Consider the following 19,783-nt stretch of genomic DNA (forward strand, 5'->3'; position numbering starts at 1 on the left):
AGGAAAAGCGTGGCGGGAAAACTCCAAAGCATTGTTACGAACAGAGAGTTGGGAATCATTGCGGAGATCCCAGGTGGGAACTAAAACAGGAGACTCAGTAGAGCTGTCTCCAGAAACACCACCCAAAGGAACCGAAACTGACCCAGGGCCGCTGGAACCATCTTTATTAATAAGTTGATGAAATTGTTGGTTTTAACCTTTAAAGAAATCAATAACTTATTTGCTTTAACAAAATCATACTTTTATGTGATCTTTTAGTGAAGTTTATGCAGTATGTTTCAACAAGTTTCAATGGTAGGGGTGAAGCTCTTAAACAGGTCTGATGAAAATTGTTTTGATCCTCGGATGAAGTCTAAAGATAAAATTTAGAGGGTACACCTTTTCTTTTTAGTTCATCTCTTTATATTCGTCTCTTCATAACCAATGATTTGTGTGTTAATTTGGTATTACTTTTATATTTTATCGAGAAAAAAATTATGCTACCCCTAATCAAAAATTCTAGCTCCGCTGCCGAATGCATTTTAATTTTTGTCTAATTATATTCACATAAAAGATAACAATGTTATGATGTTATCTGTTAGGTAAGCTAAATAATAGAGTAAAATAGAAAAATATTGTAATAATAAATGATTGTTTTGATTTATAAAATATTACTTTTTAATATTTTGGAGGATAATTATTACAAAGTGGAAGAAGTAAGCCACATACGTCTGAAAAGCGGACTACTTAATTTCGTATAAAAAAACGTTTGCTTTTTTTAACATTACAAGATCAATCATAGCCGTTGAATCACAGGGGTAAATCCGTCATTCTATATTGGGAAACCGCCTATATAACGGTATGTCTGTCTTCTTTACGAAAAGAGTAGGCACACCGGAATAACATACTTGTTTTTTCAACCTGCAAAACCCTAGAAATCACACAAAATCCCAAATCTCTTGCACGAGATATCGAGAATCTGCTAAGGGAATGCAGAGAGATGAGAGATTCGCGGCTGTCTAACCGTGGACGGGGTAAAAAATCCACCGGCGGCAGAACTTGCCACCGCAAACACGTGGAGGACGGGTGAACAACGAATTGCTGTAGTTGTAGCGTTCAATTAATCGTATTTCGTATTTTTTTTCTCTAATTGGATAATTAATTTGACGAATTGATGGCGATGGAGGATAGAAACAACGGTGTGCTACACGGGAAGTACGAGCTGGGAAAACAATTAGGGCACGGAACTTTTGCGAAGGTGTATCACGCGAGGAACTTGCAGACTGGTAAGAGTGTGGCGATGAAGATGGTGGCGAAAGATAAGGTGATTAAGGTCGGTATGACGGATCATATCCAGCGAGAGATTTCGGTTATGAAGATGGTGAGGCATCCTAACATCGTTGAGCTTCATGAGGTTATGGCGAGTAAATCTAAGATTTATTTCGCTATGGAGCTGGTTAGAGGCGGTGAGTTGTTTTCTAAAGTCGAGAAAGGGCGTCTGCGAGAGGATGTTGCTCGGAGTTACTTTCAGCAGCTCATCTCCGCCGTCGATTTTTGTCACAGCCGAGGGGTATACCATCGAGATCTGAAACCAGAAAATTTATTGTTAGACGGCGAAGGCAATTTGAAAGTGACCGATTTCGGCCTCAGCGCGCTTTCCGATCATCTCCGGCAGGATGGATTATTACACACAACATGTGGGACTCCGGCGTATGTCGCACCGGAAGTAATTGGGAAAAAAGGTTACTCCGGCGCGCAAGCCGATATCTGGTCTTGTGGAGTCATCCTTTACGTCCTTCTCGCCGGATTCTTACCTTTTCAAGACGAAAACATCGTTGCGATGTATAGGAAGATTTACAAAGGAGATTTCAAGTGTCCGCCATGGTTTTCATCTGACGCACGTCGATTAATTTTGAAATTACTCGACCCAAATCCAAAATCTCGAATCACAATCTCAAAAATCATGCAATCAACCTGGTTCAAGAAGGCGTCGCCGAAGAAACCCAACTTTTCAGGCGAAGATGAAGGTATGCATCTAAAGGGAAAAGAAGGCGAGACACTGAATGCATTTCACATAATTTCATTATCGGAAGGTTTTGATCTGTCTCCGTTGTTCGAGGAGAAGAAGAGGGAGGAGAAACAAGAGATTAGGTTCGCGACAATGAAGTCGGCAGGGGCGGTGGTGTCGAAGCTGGAGGAGGTGGCGAAGGCGGTGAAGTTTAGCGTTAAAAAGAGTGGAGACGAAAGCAGTTTGAGGTTGCAGGGACTTGAGAACGGAAGGAAAGGGAAATTGGGGATAGCGGCTGACATATTCGCGGTGACGCCGTCGTTCTTGGTGGTGGAGGTGACGAAGTCGAGCGGCGACACCCTGGAGTACAACCAATTCTGCAGCAAAGAGCTCCGGCCGGCGCTTAAGGACATCGTCTGGACGTCGCCCGCCAATCATTCTACTCCGGCCTGAATCAACTTGATTTAATTTGTAAAATATTATTTAATTGTTGGTTCAAATTATTAACTGAGATTATCTATGAAGTAAATACTACTTTGAATTGATAAATAAGTTTTAATTCAGTTTTTGTATGCTTTATACTTCAACTAGGTTATAACCCATGTAACACACGGGTGACAGCGTAAAACAAAATAAATAAAAAATACTTAGCAAATTGCTATAAAATAATAGACAACAAAAATTCAAATCTAGGATAAATAAATACAGAAGTCAAAAACTAAATAATATTTTGATTGTAAACTAATACGAAAATTTGAATGGTACGAATGACATTAAGATAATATGAAAATGATATAATTCACATTAAAGTGAGAAAATGTTATAATTGATACTAAATGATATAATTATCATTAAGATGAAAGTAATTGTTATAATCGATATTAAAATGAAAATTGGATGTTATGAATGACAATGACATGAAAGTAAAATGTTATAAGTCACATTAAAATAAAAATGCTATAATTGGCATACAATTGCTATATTATCATTGAGATGAAACTAAATGTTATAATCGAGATTAACATGAAAGTTGAATGTTAGAGCTGAAAAAAAAAAGTAAAATGCTATAATCGACATTAACATGAAATTTAAATGTGATCATTGGAAAAAAAAATAGAAGTGTTATAATCGGCATAAAAATGAAAGTTGAATGGTAGAATTAAAAAAAAAAATGAAAGTAACATGCTACAATCTCTCACGACTAAAAGTTGAATACTATAATTAAAAAATAAGAAAATAAAATGCTATAATTGAGAATAACATGAAAGTTGATTGTTATAATTGAGAAAATATTGAAACTAAACCGATATAGTAACATTAAAATGAAAGTTTAACATTATAATCAACATTAAAATGAAAGTTGAATGCTATACTTGAAATAATATAAAAGTTCAACACTATAAATAATGTTAATATTAAAAAAATATTAAAGAAATTACTTTCTTTTTTGTTTTTTCCATAAACGCACAAACAGCCACAAACAAACACACACATACACATACATAGTGAAAGACTATCAAATTATAGCTTTGTACTTTCAAAGTACAATGCTATACTAAGAAAAAGAATTAAAAAGAAATTATATAAAAAAAAATAAGAAATGAAAATGATACAATGACCGATACGGATAAATATATAGTAAAACACTACCTAATTATAGTGTTGCTTTTGTATTCTAAAGGACATCAAAATAATGGATTTTAGTTGGTAAATATGAATAAAAAATAAAAATTTTAATACAAAAGAACATACGCCACTTTCATGAAAATGAATACATATAGAGCAATAGATGAAAATTTGGTAATCTACTACACTTCTCTGCTGCATGAATTCAGAAGCTACGTGACCTGTACCTGGACATTACATAATAGCCAAATCAAAAATATTCAGTACGAAACAAACTTATAAAATAAAGTATAAGCAATATATAAAATATAGTACAAAATGCTATAAAATATATAAAATATATCAAAAGGGTTAAATACTTAACTAAGTAAATCATGGGTAACCCAAGAATGGTTAAATATCAAAACTTGCATATCTTACCTTTTGGACATGATCATATTGTTTATTCTCGTCAAGAAAGAGAACCAACTGTAAAAAAAGAAAATGATTTAATGATTTCAATAGAAATGAATCATGTTTTAATTAGGTTTTCATACCAGATAAAATTACCAACTCCAACCCCCAAAAGGGGATAAATTTAACTCAACACTTGCTTTTTGTAGCATGATGAAAGACAATTTTCTAGAGTTTTAGGACCTTGTATTTATGGAAGAGGGATGTCCAATACTTCATATTACAAAATGTTTAAAATCTAAAACAAAATAGAAAAGAAAAATGTTTCAATTTGATTTATACGTTAGTAAGTAAGAGGTCAAAACAATGAATAAGCTGATTGTAGTGGCCCAACATATATGAAAGATGTTCAACTCCATGATATTAGATTGGTTGTTGTTTATGTTGCTGGAGTAACAGTTGTAAGATGCGAGTCTGATTGCGGTTCTCACACTACCTAAAGAAGAAATAAATACACTAATTGAAACATACATACGAATAAAATTTTTAAGGAACTCTAAAACTAAACCCAATTGATTTTGTTACAGTTGAAGAGGCTATAGATTAATCCAATAGGAGATTCAAAGAAATCAACAAAGAAGAGATGTTAGAGCTCGTTTGTAGTAATATAATGTAGATCGGTTGTTAAAGAAAAAAAAATAAAGGGTCATTGTGTCAGATGGTGGTGAAAGAAAGACGATGGCAGAATTGGTGGTGGTGAATGGATTAGAGTTTGAAGAAAGAGAAGGGCAGCCGGTGATGGTGGGGGACAAATCAGGGTTTTAGTAAGAGAGATAGGAGATAAGAATCTCTCACGACTGATTTGGTGGCTGATTGTTCGACTTGAACATGGAAAGTTTTAAACTATTATAGAGATTTTGTCAAAGAAGATTAGATTTTTCTAATTTAAATTCTTGAATCGTAGGAACAAAAGAATGGAATCCAAGTTATTAACTGATAATATCCAATCCTTAATTTGATTCCTAATTTTTAGGAACGAAATAAAATAAAGATGAAAGATATAGACGGGAAAAATAGTCAAAAGATTTTTGTGGTAATGACACGTGACATAGTTGGGGCTTAATAGAATGACATGTGACGTTTAAGGGAGGTATTTATTAAGCATGAAGATAGTGTCAAAGGTATTTTGGTGCTTATTTTGGCATTAGCATGCAGCAGCATGGGACTGTTTATTTAAGACAGTATAAAAATGTTTATTAATTTATTTGGTATTTAAAAATGATTTTTTTTAAAGTATCTGAATTAACTTATCTGATACCTCGGTACGTAATAAGTAGATAAGTTTTCTTTTAGTTTTTGCAAATCCAGTTTATTCATATAAAATGATTAATAAAGACATCTTAAATGGGAAGTGATTCGTACACATCAGTTTTTTGTCATACACAACAATTTATGCATTATATAGTTGTACAATACAACATTTTAAAACATCAATTATTGTGTATGGAGAAAATTGTTGTGTACGGATCAACTCCCATCTTAAATATATGTATATAAAAGTATGTATAGTAATATATGTATCTAAAAGTATGTATAGTTATGATAAAGATTATTATGGTAATTTGTTTCAATAAGTTATAACTTGTTTTAGGTAAGTTGGAAATATATTATTTTAGTAAATAATTTTTTGTTTGTTTTTTGTCCAAACATAAAAAAGTGATTATTATCTGTGTGAACCATAATAAGTTAATAATCACTCTTAATAAGCAAATCCAAAACACTTGTGTTTTTTTGGTTTAATTATGGAAATATATTTATTTTAATTATTGAGAGTTTATATTATTTTTTTCTAAGAAAAATATGTACCAAATGTAATTGATAATATATTTGTAATTTATTCATTTTAACCTTTCTAATTTTTTTATGACAACCTATTACATCTTTAAATTTAAAACAAAAACGTCAATTAATTAATTATATATATATATATATATATATATATATATATATATATATATTTTGCAATTGATATCTGAAAAAAGACCTTATAGTGGCTTAAAAAAATAAAAGAAAAATAATATATATGTTATTTTTTTTTTGCGGTGCAAATCAAATCAACTATATGTTTTGTGTTGTCAGGGACATGAGATAAACAAGAAAATTTTAAAAATGAAATAATGAAAATGATATTTGACAAAGTTGAAGGTGAATGAGACAAAACTGATATTTTAAAAAAGTAAAAGGATGGAAAATATCATTTTACAAAATAGATGGGTTGCAAGTGGCAGATTATATAAAATAGAGTGATAAAAGATAAATGAGTGAAAGTGACATTTTATTAAGTTAAAAGGATTATAACGATGAATTATGTGGGACTAAAATTACATTTTATTTATTGATATAGATGTATCCTGTGCTTTAAAAGTTACATGATTAGCTATAGTAAATCCTCACTGAAATGAAAAGTTTGCATTTGTATATATTTATAGTTATCTATTTTTTGGGATAATTATTATTATTATGAAAAAAAAATGTTCCTTGAGAATGACAAATAAGTTTTAATTAAGTTTGTGTGTGCTTAATACTTTAATATTGCGAAGATATTTTGGTGCTTGTTTTGGCATTATTATGTAATAGTGTGTTTATTGATAGGGTGATATAAAAACAAAATATTGTAAAGTGAGATAATATTGTAAAATATAGAAAAGTTGAAAGGATAAGAATGATAGAAGTTTTGGGGTAGTGCGGTTATTAAGGCATGTGCGTAAAGAGATAGCTGTCTAACCTTGAATTGACCACCCCCTGCCTACCAAATTCTACTAGCAACTTGCTTATCATCATCTACTTTTATTGTCATTTGTCGATTAAGTCGACATGATATATTATTCAAATTGTGGTTTTACAACTTGTATGGTATATCATGTTTTTTTAGTAAGTGTCTTATCTATAAGAGTAAATTACATTAATGGTCCCTATGGTTTGGGATAATTTGTGTGTTTGGTCTCTAACATGTTTTTTTAATTTTGAAGGTCTTTACTGTTTGTTTTTGTTACGCGTTGGGTCCATACTATTTGTTTTTGTTACGCGTTGGGTCCATACTATTTGTTTTTCTTACGCGTTTGGTCTCTGTCTTACGTAAAAAGACTATTATTTAAATAGGAAAAAATTGTGAGGTAGGTAAGGTAAGGTGAGGGGGTGAGGTTTATTAAATAAATTAAAAAATCAATGGTAAAATAGTCTTTTTATGTTAGATAGGGACCTACACGTAACAAAAACAAATAGTAAGGATCTTCCGAGTTAAAAAAATAAGTTAGAGACCAAACACGCAAATTATCCTAAACCATAGGGACCATTCGTGTAATTTACTCTATCTATAAAGTATAAACATACCCATCGAACTGAAGTTTTACACCGCACCAGATATAGATAACAGTTGCAATTTGATTTTAGCCTATATAATTCATCTTTTTGTAAAGATGCAAAAAGGCACTTTGCTTTGTAGATTAAACATATCTTATGATCATCTAAGTGCAATATTTCTTGTACATGTTTTCTTTACTCTTTTGTAATATAACATTCAAAAGAGCTATTCTTGTTGAGATTACCTATCTAGTTTTCAAACTTATCCTTTCCGTAAACGAAGGGAGTCTGTGATATCTTGTGGGAATACATTTCAATTCTTTTGATAGTCAATACTCGATACATCTTCGTTTTTGTCACATGGTTTTATGTTTTATAGGTTTTTCGTTAATATAAATTATTAGGAAAATGTAACTAGAAATTACACCAAAGAACAAAACGAAAAAATTGTTGGTGAGGCCCTGCATTTAGCACAGTGTCTTTAAAACAAATCCACCCGATATGGATGTATGTTTTCTAGGATACAACAATGGAAAACGATTCTTAAAGATTGTCCGAACCTTCACTTGGCTGAAAAATACATTGGTTGTAGCAAGAGGTGGAAGAGGAAGCAGAAGCGGTAAGAGAGGAAGAGAAAAAAATTCGGTGTAACTCTATCAGTAACCAAAAGCCTCTATTTATACTTGAAATAATAATGGCCCAAAGATGTAACTGATGAAGAATTAATCACAAGATCGTAACTAATAATCTGTGATTAATTCGGTAATTAATGACTCTCTTTCAGTCACCAAAAGAAAAAATAATTGCAAAAAGGTCTCTGAACTTTCCTGATTGACTGGTGGTGCATTCGTACCTGTAGGGCATGTGCTCGCACACAATTTCAAATTTCCTGATTGACTAATGGTGCATTCGTACCTGTAGGGCATGTGCTCGCACACAGTTTCAAAGAACCCAAAGCAAATTGATTCACATTTGCAACCCTCATCTGCGCAAGAGAGAGCCTTGGTGTTACAAGTCGTTCAAAGCTAAGAAGTCCTTGTAGTTATAAACCATTTTATTTTCATACTCCCACCAATGTGGGATGAGATAAAAGCCACTTAACCTATTTAAAAGTCTTTTCCAACTACCATACTTTGACATGAAATTTATCATTCATCTTTAATCCGTTTTCAACGTGTGATATATCAAAATGAAGATATTACGGAGGAGAACACGAGCATATAAATACTTTTCAGTTTGATTATAATTAGAGTTTGAAGTTCGTGCTCAAAAATAGGAACCCCATTTTTGGAAATTGGTTAAAACCAATTTTCCAACAATCCCCCACATGAATGCAAATTGTTTCATCATTTCCAAGCTACATAGGTAAAATCCAGCAGTTGAATCGTTCATAGGATAGGTAGGTGTTACTCTTTGAACCTAACCTTAAGATACATATTTATTTTACTAGCCGACTACTAGACTTGATGTCCTTGAATGTTCTGTGATTTGTGTAAATAATCAATACATGTCTCACATGATTTTCCCTGACCTAGTTAGGTTCTCATTGATGTTTTTGTTATGGTCATGGACAGTTGTTTGGTTCTGTAAGAGTTCTTAGGAATTTTCACATTCAATTCCCTTTAAAGCGAACCCACTTCTCCCTTGCATAGGTGATTCCATCATAATCATTAATAACTAAAGTTTGATGATTTCCAACCTATCATCTACTACTATAAGCTTAACATGCATCAATGTTTGTTTATAGGAATGGGTTAGGTTTGACCCCCACAGTGATTCATGTAACAACCCAAAATTTCAACAAATTTTTTCTCATTTTTAATATAGAAAACCTACAGTGTTATTAAAAACAAGTCAATAAAATCCTAGGTATGTCAAGTACAATCATCCCAAATTAGAGTATCAAAACACATTTAATCCACAACTGTAAGCATAAAGCTTAGTGAGTCCTTCCCAAAATATCCATACATCACAACACAACTAACAACTATGAGTTACCAGCAACCCTGGGGATTATCAGCAATCCCAGTGAGCTAACAGCAACCCTAGTGGATTATCAACACGCTTCAGGGGTTATCACCAGCCTTGGGGACTTTCAACAATCCCAAAGTTAACCACAGTTAATTCGGTTCACATATAGCAGCAAACAGAAAATAAGACCCAGCTGGTGTAACATCCCAAAATTATAAGGTAAAAATTTCATTTTTTTATTAATTCAACCAAAACATTAATTATCCTTAAGTCAATGTTCCATATTTGCTTATCTAATATTCATAAGTATTTTTATAAGAAAACAGTTGTCAGAGTACAATCTCAAGATAATCATGATGCAGAAACATGGGTGGATGCGCTGCGATCAAGCCGGGCCCTTCCCTTTTGAACGGAAAGTACCCGAATCCATAAACACAAAAACTGTAAGCACGAAGCTTAGTAAGGTCCTCAAAATACCACACACCATACATGAGAAAGTGAATGCTATGGGCCAAATCATAGTCTTACAATCATTTCCTGCCATGGGCCAGATCATGGTCTTCCCTTGCAATGGCGAGGGCCAAATCCCGGTCTTTCATACACTTTCCAGAGGCCACATCCTGGTCTTTCATACAATTGACAGGGGTCACATCTTGGTCTTTCATGCGAGCATCACAAAGACAACTACCATTCCACATAAAAAATAATGGGCCGACATTAGTGCCTTCGACCCATGGATATGGTGACAAAACTCACCTCAAGCTGCTGAATCGCACATAAAAAAGCTCGAACAGTCGATCCGGAAAAATCCCCGCGCTAACAACATCAAATAATACCAAATAAATATGTGGTCCTCAACCCTTAGCTAGAAACCTAATTAGACTACCCAATACTCAGGGTAAAAGCCCATTTTACCCTTTCCTCACTTGGCCTAAGAATCCGAAGCCCAACCAAAAGCAACAAAAGCTCACTATGGCCTAATTTTCCAATTTGGCCCAAAGCTCATCACGGGCCTAATCCAAGAAGGCCCAATATCCTAAAAGGCCTAAAATACCCATTGGTCAACCCTGGTCAAACTTCAGGTTAAAGATCAGGGGTAAAAAGGTTAATCAATCAAGAAAGCCCAAACAGACTAAGTACGCCTCGCGTACTCAGTTGGTACACCCAGCGTACTCCGAGATGACTCAGTACGCGCTGTGTACCAGGAGGTATGCCCCGCCTACGCACCCTGCTCACAATCCACTTAGAAATGGTCTTAATCCCTCAAGCCAAAGCGTCCAATACTCAGAACTTGATCTAAATCATGCCTTAATCCATAAATTCATTAACTTTGAGCTTTTGCATTGTTCAAAGTGTCCCAAATCCAAGTTCTAACTTTTCAACTTCAACAAAGGAGCTAATACACATGCATTGGTTGATATCATCCATCAAGATTGCATTTTTATGCATTTGGGACACCTAAAACATCCAGATCTAGTTACCAAACTCCTGTCGCGCGCATATTAAGCAAATAAATTATCACTGCTGGTTGCACTAAAAATATAGCACAGGGAAGCAGGGTCGAATCCTCAAGGACACAGCCTAATGGTCAATGCCTTTTTGCATTAGACACATCTAGTCAAGAAACAAAATATAAAGGGGGGATTTAATTATGAACTAAAAACTAAAAATGCAGTGATATTAAATTAAACGAGAATCAATAATAAAAACGGTTTCAGTTCTGCTGCGACTTTCCTAATCATGTAACTGATCCGGATCTGATTATTTGAGATGCGTTCTATCTAAGCTGGTACTGCGAAAAACTAACAAGCTCTAGTATAATCTATTTTACCTAAATTTGTTAACCAAAACAAGCTCTTCAATTAACCCTAACTTTTTACTGTCTAATCAAACAAGCTCTTAATTAAGATCAGAAAAGTTGCATTATAATCTATGTAAAATTCCCAGCAATATCCAATACTTCTCACAGGCTCAGAAGCGTAAAGATATGATTTTTCAGTTTATAATAAAGTCAAATCCCAAATACGGAACCGATTTATTACTTGTTACTTAATACCAGTTGACAAGAACAATTACGTATTCTATAACTGATTAACTGGAATGATAAAACCCTAGCTAGGTGATCAGACTAACAAGAATCAAAATCAAACATTAATTAAGAACAAAAATGAAGAATCTAGATAGAAGCACGAATCAAAAACTAGATCTAATGATCAATCACATGAAAAGTACTCGTCTTTTCAGAACTAAAAACTAAGGTTTTAGCCAGACATGGCTAAAATCTGATAAAAACAAATGAAAAGAGACATCAAACAACTAATCTTACTAATCTACTTGAAGGAAATGATCCACAGTCTTCAGATCTTTAGAAATCGTTGAAATCGGAGAAGAAACGCCTCCAAAATCGAATTTTCGTCGTCTGGTACCTCTGGAATCGCCAACTTAGGTTACTGGAATGCTTTCAGGGTCTATTTATACGTCCAGCAGCAAAAACGATGCGCATGCGATCGCATATAGACAACCTCCGATCGCATGGGCACAACCTGCGATCGCATGTTTTGAATTTTCACTTTCGGATGAATTTTTGGCACAAAAAAACCTCGAAGACAAGTTGCGACCTAACCTGCGATCGCATAAAGGCCCCATGCGATCACATGGACCATAGTTGCGATCCCATGTTTTTCCTATGACATCCGAAATTTCGTCTACTTTTCAGATCATTTTGAGTCGCATCAATCGGAGTTACGGTTCATGAGATATGGTCAAAATACTGACAGTGGGTCATAGTTGCCAACAACATCCTTTAACTTTAGATCACAGATTCTATCTTCGTGTGATCAATTCGATCGAATGTTTCTTGACCAAAGCATCTTCCAATCATTCCTCAACATACTTCATAAGTTCCAAGCTCCATTTTAAGCTCCAAACATGCATCCAGCTGCTCCCAAAGCACTGCTCCACTTGAAGTATCTGAAATTGACATAAAAACATGAGCAGTACGTGAATTCAAATGAAAGACATGAGCTGAACATTATTTAAACAAATGACATGCAAATGTACAAAATATGATGCTAAAATGATAATAAACACTACCCTATAAGATGCATTAAATAGCATCTAACAACTCTCCCAAACTTAAACCTTACTTGCCCTCAAGTAAGAAAAAGATAAAACATTATAAACAAATAGAAAGATGTAGATGACCTAATAAAAATTTAAAATAAAATAAAAAGAAAACTTAAACTAATAAGAATTTATAAAAACTTAGCTTGACCAACCCCTCTTTTTTTTTCCGAACTCGTCCAGTAAACGCGGTAAGCTCCATTATGGACAGAAAATCCAAGCTTACCCCTATGATTCCACTATCGAGGGATCAATCTCATTATACCACACATCTTCTTCGTCTTGATCAACTCTTCAGATTTAACTTGTTTACTTCTTGATTTCGACTTGAACTTGACTTGGATTTGACTTTGACTTGCAGATTTCTTCAAGTTGCTTGATATACTATTTCTAACATATATATATATTGCTAGGCGCGGATTTTACTTTGAGGCCCACCATATATTCAATACTTCAAAAATGATAATAAATTGTGGGTATAACAAGAGTTTCCTCCCAACCTCAAAAGGCGCAGAAACTATAGGGTTTAGTACTTCAAGGAATGATAAGGGTTATCCAATATAGGTTCTTTTTAAGGCATTAAATGAAATTATTTCTAAAACACTGTTCGTTTTCCATTCCACACTTCCATTGTAAAAATTATCCGACTCTTATATTGGTTCATATTGAAAACACTTAAAGCACAATATGATACTAATTATAATTGATTGTAATGAGACTGTTATTTTTGGTAACTATCACACTTCATCTTAACAGAGCTATCGAATGTAAAAAGAATCCCCATCTCATGTATATTTCAAAATTTTTCATTTTTTTTGATTTTTTTAAAATTTTTATATGCAGAAAATAAAAATAAAAATAACTAGAAATAAAATATTTTTGGGTTTTCTTTGTTTTTTTGAATGTAGAAAAATAAAAAGGAAAATATAATATTTTTTGGATTTTCGAATTTTTATGTGCAAATGCAATGCAGAAAATAAAATGAACAAAGAAAAACAAAATTTGAAATATTTAAATGAAAAACTGAAAATTTTAAAAAATTTAACAAAAAATGCAATTTTTTACACTAACCCCCTCTCCAAGCTTAAAATGATGCATTGTCCTCAATGCTTAGAGAGGAATGAACAGCTCAATAAAGCAAATAAAAAAGGGTTGCAGTTAGGAAAGAATGTACCTGATAAGTTGGTAGAAATCTGATTTTGACGACAATGTGGCGAAAAATATGAATTTTAGCGACTTTGAAGATCCTTTGATTTCCCCAAGCTTGCTTGGAACTGCGACCGTCTCTTTATTGAAAGCATAAAAACTAAAAACTACTCATCGGGTTGCCTCCCGGAAAGCCGCCCATTTTTAAAGTCGTTGGCTCGACTTTGCCCAACCAGATTATTAACTGGTGTGGTTGGGACTTCTCTGAAGCTCAACTCTTTTTCTTGTCACTCCAGATCCCTTCAAATATGGAAAGATGGGTGGATCTGGAACTTGTTCAGCAAAATGAAAAGAATTCAGATTGTCTTCAGGTAAGCTTTGCAGATTTTCAAACTTCATCCTCTTTCTGATCTTCTTCTTTTTCCCATAAGTCTTCTCTTCCTTTTCTTCAAACTTTCTACTTTTCAGATTCGTATCTGAAATCACCTAAACATAATTCATCATTTTTTCCTCTTCTCCTTCCAAAAGTTTGTTTCTTTTCAACTCCATCTCAGCCCCTTCAGATAACTTCTTTTCAGATTTATCAGCTTCTACTAATTCCTTTTCAACAGCCAAGTTCCCCTCTTCGTTTTCCCCAAGCTTACCTTCAGCCAGCTCCCCTGATATGTATGATAAATTCCTATCTGCAAATTTTTCTTGCACAGAGACATTAGAAAACTCACAGCAGCCCTCAGACAAAGGACTGCTGGTACACATATAATTGACAAAATTTTTCAGAAGGATAATCATCATTATTAATTTGAAATTTAACCACTTCCTCATCAAACTCCATTGAATCATGCCATTAAAAACATCAATTTTCATTTTTGCAGTTTTCATAAAAGGCCTTCTCAAAATAATAGAGTTTGTATCTGAAGTGTCCAAGTTTCCCATGTCTAATATATAAAAATCAGCAGGAAAATAAGCTCACCCACTTGGACAAGAACATCCTCAAGCACACCTTTTGGGTGTACTATCGAGTGGTCAGCCAACTGTATAATTGTCCTAGTCTTTTGTAAGGTTCCCATTTTTATTTTTTCAAAAACAGAATAGGGAAGGACATTGACTGAAGCTCCTAAATCAAGCATGACTTTTGGAAAATCAAGGTTCCCCAATTTACAAGGAACTGAGAAAATCTCCGGATCCTTTCACTTTGGAGGCAAACCTTTTTGCAAAATTAAAGAAATATTTTTGCCAGCTTTTAAAATCTCATTAAATTTCAGTTTTTTCTTTGAAATACATAAATTTTTTCAGAAATTTAGCATAGCGAGGGATATGTTGGATAATATCTAAAAGTGGAAAATTTACCTCAACTTTGCGAAAAATTTCCATGATGCCTTCATCCTCTCTTTCGCGCTTCGTATTCTTCAGTCTTGATGGGAATGGAGGTAAGGGCTTATATTCTTTCAGATCTGGCTTCACTGGTGTTGGAGTTTCTTTTTCTGTCCCTTCCACATCTCCTTCTTCCACCAGAACTTCTTCAAATTCTTCCCCAGCCTTATTTTATGGTTCAGATAAGATCGGGCCTTCATAAGTCTTTCCGCTTCTCAAGGAAATAGCACTCACATTGTGCATTGGATTGTTTTCTGTATGCCCTGGTAGCTTTCCTTGAGATTCAATTCGACCCAAAGAAGTGGTAAGTTGAGACACTTGCTGTTCCAGATTTTTGATGCTCTCTCTAGTTTCGTTCTGGAATGCTTGGGTGCTCGTGGCAAGAATCTTCACTATATCTTCTAAGGCCACACTGGAGCTACTGGGTTGCTGATTTGAATGTTGATGCGGGAAATTCGGGTTCTGAAAGTTGGGCTGAAAGTGAGAATTTTGGTGAAAATTTGTCTGCTGAAAACCCGGTGGTGGCTGAAATTGTTGTCTTGGCTGATAGTTGTTATTCTGATAATAGTTTGGAGGCTGATTAAAGTTTCTATGTTGCTGGTATCCTCCGATAACTTTGCCTGGAGCAACATCCTCTTGTAAAATCGGACACATATCAGTTAGATATTCTGTCTTTAGGCTGATACCACATAGTTTCTTCGCAGCTGCTTTTTCTTTCGTCAGGAGCATAACAACTTTCGTCAATTCAGATATCCGAGCTTCCAGATGAACATTACTGGTCTCCTTGACACCCCTTAGCTGATCTGGATACCACTCGTCTTCATTTTCGGAATGTTTGGACTCGATCGCCAGCTTTTCGATCAACTCTCTGATTTCAGTTGGTGTCATATCACCCAAGGAACCACCACTGGAAGCATTTATCAGGCGCCTCTCCATGGGTGTCAGACCTTCACAAAAGCAATTATAAAGTTGATAATCGATGATCCCATATTGGGGGCACCGAACCAAAATCTTTTTGAACCTTTCCCAGTAAGTGTGTCAAGCTTCTCTTTTTCCTTGTTTGATCCCATGGATTTCTCTTCTAAGACTGGAGACTCGCGTTTCCGGAAAATATTTTTCTACAAACAATTTCGTGAGCTCGTTCCAAGTGGTGATGGAACCAGATGGGAGTTCATAAAGCCATTCTCTTGCTGAATCTTGAACTGAAAAGGGGAATGCCCTTAGTTTAATCTTATCTTCAGTAACTGCATGTGGCTTCATTCCTGAACAAACCACATGAAATTCCTTGAGGAATTTTCGTGGGTCTTCTTTTTCCAATCCTCTGAAAGTGGGAAGAAGGTGAATCAGCCCAGATTTGAGTTCGAAGTTCTGGGATTCTGTAAAAGTGATGCAGAGGGGCTGCTGATTGACTTCTTGAGTGGCCCACTCTCGGAGAGTCTTTTCTACCTCGTCTCCACTCATATCTGATTCTTCAGATTCGGTTTCTGAAGAGTCTGTGGTTTCAGTTTTAACGAAAGAGGGTGGGGAGTAAGTTTTATATGGGCTGTTTTGAGGAGAAGATGGGGGTACTTTCAGAATAAACAGATCTGATGCGTTCCACAAGGGAGTGCCTTGTGGTGTGGGGGTTTCTGGAGGTATGGATGAAGATGAACCAAAGAGACCACCTGATCGTTTCTTTCTTGTTGCCTATTTTTTCAATCACCTTGCAGTTTGCTTGATTTCTGGATCAAAAGCTAAAGGTGTACCTGAACGAAAATTTCTTGGCATAAAACTATTAGAAAGCACCGTATCCCCGACAACGATGCCAATTTGTTAACACGCTGTCGTGCGCGTACTAAGAAAATAAATTATCACTGCTGGTTGCACTAAAAATATAGTACAGGGAAGCAGGGTCAAATCCTCAGGGACACAGCCTAATGGTCAATGCCTTTTTGCATCAGACACATCTAGTCAAGAAACAGAATATAAAGGGGGGATTTAATTATGAACTAAAAACTAAAAATGCAGTGATATTAAATTAAACGAGAATCAATAATAAAAACGGTTTCAGTTCTGCTGCGACTTTCCTAATCATGTAACTGATCCAGATTTGATTATTCGATATGCGTTCTATCTAAGCTGGTACTGAGAAAAACTAACAAGCTCTAGTATAATCTCTTTTATTACTTGTTACTTATTACCAGTTGACAAGAACAATTACGTATTCTATAACTGATTAACTTGAATGATAAAACCCTAGCTAGGTGATCAGACTAACAAGAATCAAAATCAAACATTCATTAAGAACAAAACTAAAGAATCTAGATAGAAGCACAAATCAAAAACTAGATCTAATGATCAATCACATGAAAAGTACTCGTCTTTTCAGAACTGTAAACTAAGGTTTTAGCCAGACATGGCTAAAATCTGATAAAAACAAATGAAAGATACATCAAACAACTAATCTTGCTAATCTACTTGAAGGAGATGATCCACAGTCTTCAGATCTTCAGAAATCGTTGAAATCGAAGAAGAAACGCCTCCAAAATCGAATTTTCGTCGTCTGGTACCTATGGAATCGCCAACTTAGGTTACTGGAATGCTATCAGGGTGTATTTATACGTCCAGCAACAAAAAAGATGCGTATGCGATCGCATATAGACAACCTGCAATCGCATGGGCACAACCTGCGATCGCATGTTTTGAATTTTCACTTTCGGATGAATTTTTGGCACAAAAAAACCTCGAAGACAAATTGCGACCTAACCTGCGATCGCATAAAGGCCCCATGCGATCGCATGGACCATAGTTGTGATCCCATGTTTTGCCAATGACTTCCGAAATTTCGTCTACTTTTCAGATCATTTTGAGTCGCATCAATCGGAGTTACGATTCATGAGATATGGTCAAAATACTGATAGTGGGTCAAAGCTGCCAGCAAGATCCTTTAACTTTAGATCGCAGATTCTATCTACGTGTGATCAATTCGATCGAATTTTTCTTGACCAAAGCATCTTCCAATCATTCCTCAACATACTCCATAACTTCCAAGCTCCATTTTAAGCTCCAAACATGCATCCAGCTGCTCCCAAAGCACTGCTCCACTTGAACTATCTGAAATTGACATAAAAACATGAGCAGTACGGGAATTCAAATGAAAGACATGAGCTGAACATTATTTAAACAAATGACATGCAAATGTACAAAATATGATGCTAAAATGATAATAAACACTACCCTATAAGATGCATTAAATAGCATCTAACAGTCACGTCATGACCCATAAGGATGGACACGTGTTTTAGCCTGATGGTTACGTCGTGAGGCTTCCTTCCTCACGTCGTGACCAACTATTAATTGTGGTTTTACATTATTTAATTAATTCGGAAGTTTAAAAGATTGAATACTTACATTATATGTTACAATTCTCCTCACTAGAATCTGACTTCGTCCTCGAAGTCCTCATTCTCGAACAACGTAGGCTAATGGGTACACATTTACTCCTCGGGTTCCCAAGTCCACTCAGAACCCTTCCGGTATTGCCACTACACCATCACTAAGCCCATCTCCTTGTTATGAAAGGTCTTCATTTTCTTGTTGATAATCGCTACCGACTGCTCGACATAATTCAGGAGGTCATCAACCTGAATATCATCCAAAGGTACCACTAATTTCTCGTCGGTCACACATTTCCAAAAATGGGAAACATTGAAGGTGTTATGAATCTAACTAAGTTCATCGGGTAAGTCTAATTGGTAGGCCATCTTGCCCATCCTAGCTACCACCTGGAATGGTCCGATAAACCTGGGGCCAAATTGCCCCGCTTCCTGAATCGGATAAATCATTTCCAAGGCGACACCTTCAGGAAGTACCATACCTCGACCTGGAACTCCAACTCAGACTGTCATCAGTCAGTATAACTCTTTTTTTGGCTCTGGACCGTACGTAACCTTTATCTGACCTGTTGTATGAGTTTCGTCTGTAACTCTTTTGAGTACTATATTTGTGCTCCATATGACCCTTTGACCAACCTCTCCCCAACAAATCAGATTCCGACACTTCCTCTCATAGAGAAGCTCGAAGGGAGGCATACCGATGTTGGCGTGATAGTTGTTGTTGTAGGAAAACTCAACTAAAGGAAGGTAAGAGTCCAAACTCCCACCGAAATCAATGATGCAAGCTCTTAACATATCTTCGAGCGGAAGATAAGTGGTGCTAAAGTGTAACCAGGTACCCAAATCTTCGTGAAACCTCTTCCAAAACCTGGAAGTGAAAAGAACATTTCGATCTGAAACAATTGAAGTAGGCACACCATGGCAAACAATCACCTCTCGAACATAAATGCCGACTAACTTCTCAGCCGAAGAATTCTCCCGAATTGCCAAAACGTGAGCACTCTTGGTCAACTGATCGGAAATCACCCAGATCACATCAAATCCCTTAGTGGACATCGGTAACTTCGTGATGAAGTCCATGGTGATCTGCTCCCATTTCCATAATGGGACCTCCAGGGGATGCAATTTTTCGTGAGGGCGCTGATGGTTGGACTTGACCTTTCTGTAGGTCAAGCAACCCTCCATGAACCAAGCTATATCCCTCTTCATACATGACCACCAGTAACTATGTATCATATCGTGATACATCTTTGTTGCGCCTGGGTGAATAGAATCATCGACTTGTGTGCCTCGTCCATCAAAATATGTCGGGTCCCACCCGAATAAGGAACCCAAACCTTGCCATGTAGTGTCAACAACCCCCAACTATCATAATCAAAAGCTGATACTTGACCGACCACTCGCTCGCTCTTTCGATTATCCTCAGTGATAG

The 19,783-nt window shown here is 35.5% G+C and overlaps 1 protein-coding gene and 1 pseudogene across 2 annotated transcripts; one reads left to right on the forward strand and one right to left on the reverse strand.

The window, feature by feature from the left end:
- Window positions 1-845: 845 nt before the first annotated feature.
- LOC145128658 (CBL-interacting serine/threonine-protein kinase 6 pseudogene) lies at window positions 846-2,550 on the forward strand (annotated as a pseudogene). The gene has a single exon (XR_013717034.1). The product of XR_013717034.1 is annotated as a CBL-interacting serine/threonine-protein kinase 6 pseudogene (transcript).
- An 11,542-nt stretch (window positions 2,551-14,092) lies between these two features.
- On the reverse strand, window positions 14,093-15,913 carry LOC145130986 (uncharacterized). The gene is made up of 4 exons (XM_079065728.1): window positions 15,212-15,913; window positions 14,954-15,142; window positions 14,811-14,874; window positions 14,093-14,289 (listed from the first exon to the last, which is right to left on the reverse strand). The coding sequence occupies exons 1-4, from the start codon at window positions 15,911-15,913 to the stop codon at window positions 14,093-14,095; spliced, it is 1,152 nt and encodes a 383-aa protein (XP_078921854.1).
- Window positions 15,914-19,783: the final 3,870 nt, after the last annotated feature.

The sequence above is a fragment of the Lactuca virosa genome, chromosome 8 (assembly GCF_052849685.1).
Source record: "Lactuca virosa cultivar CGN04683 chromosome 8, Lactuca_virosa_CGN04683_v6, whole genome shotgun sequence".
Taxonomy (NCBI): Eukaryota; Viridiplantae; Streptophyta; class Magnoliopsida; order Asterales; family Asteraceae; genus Lactuca; species Lactuca virosa.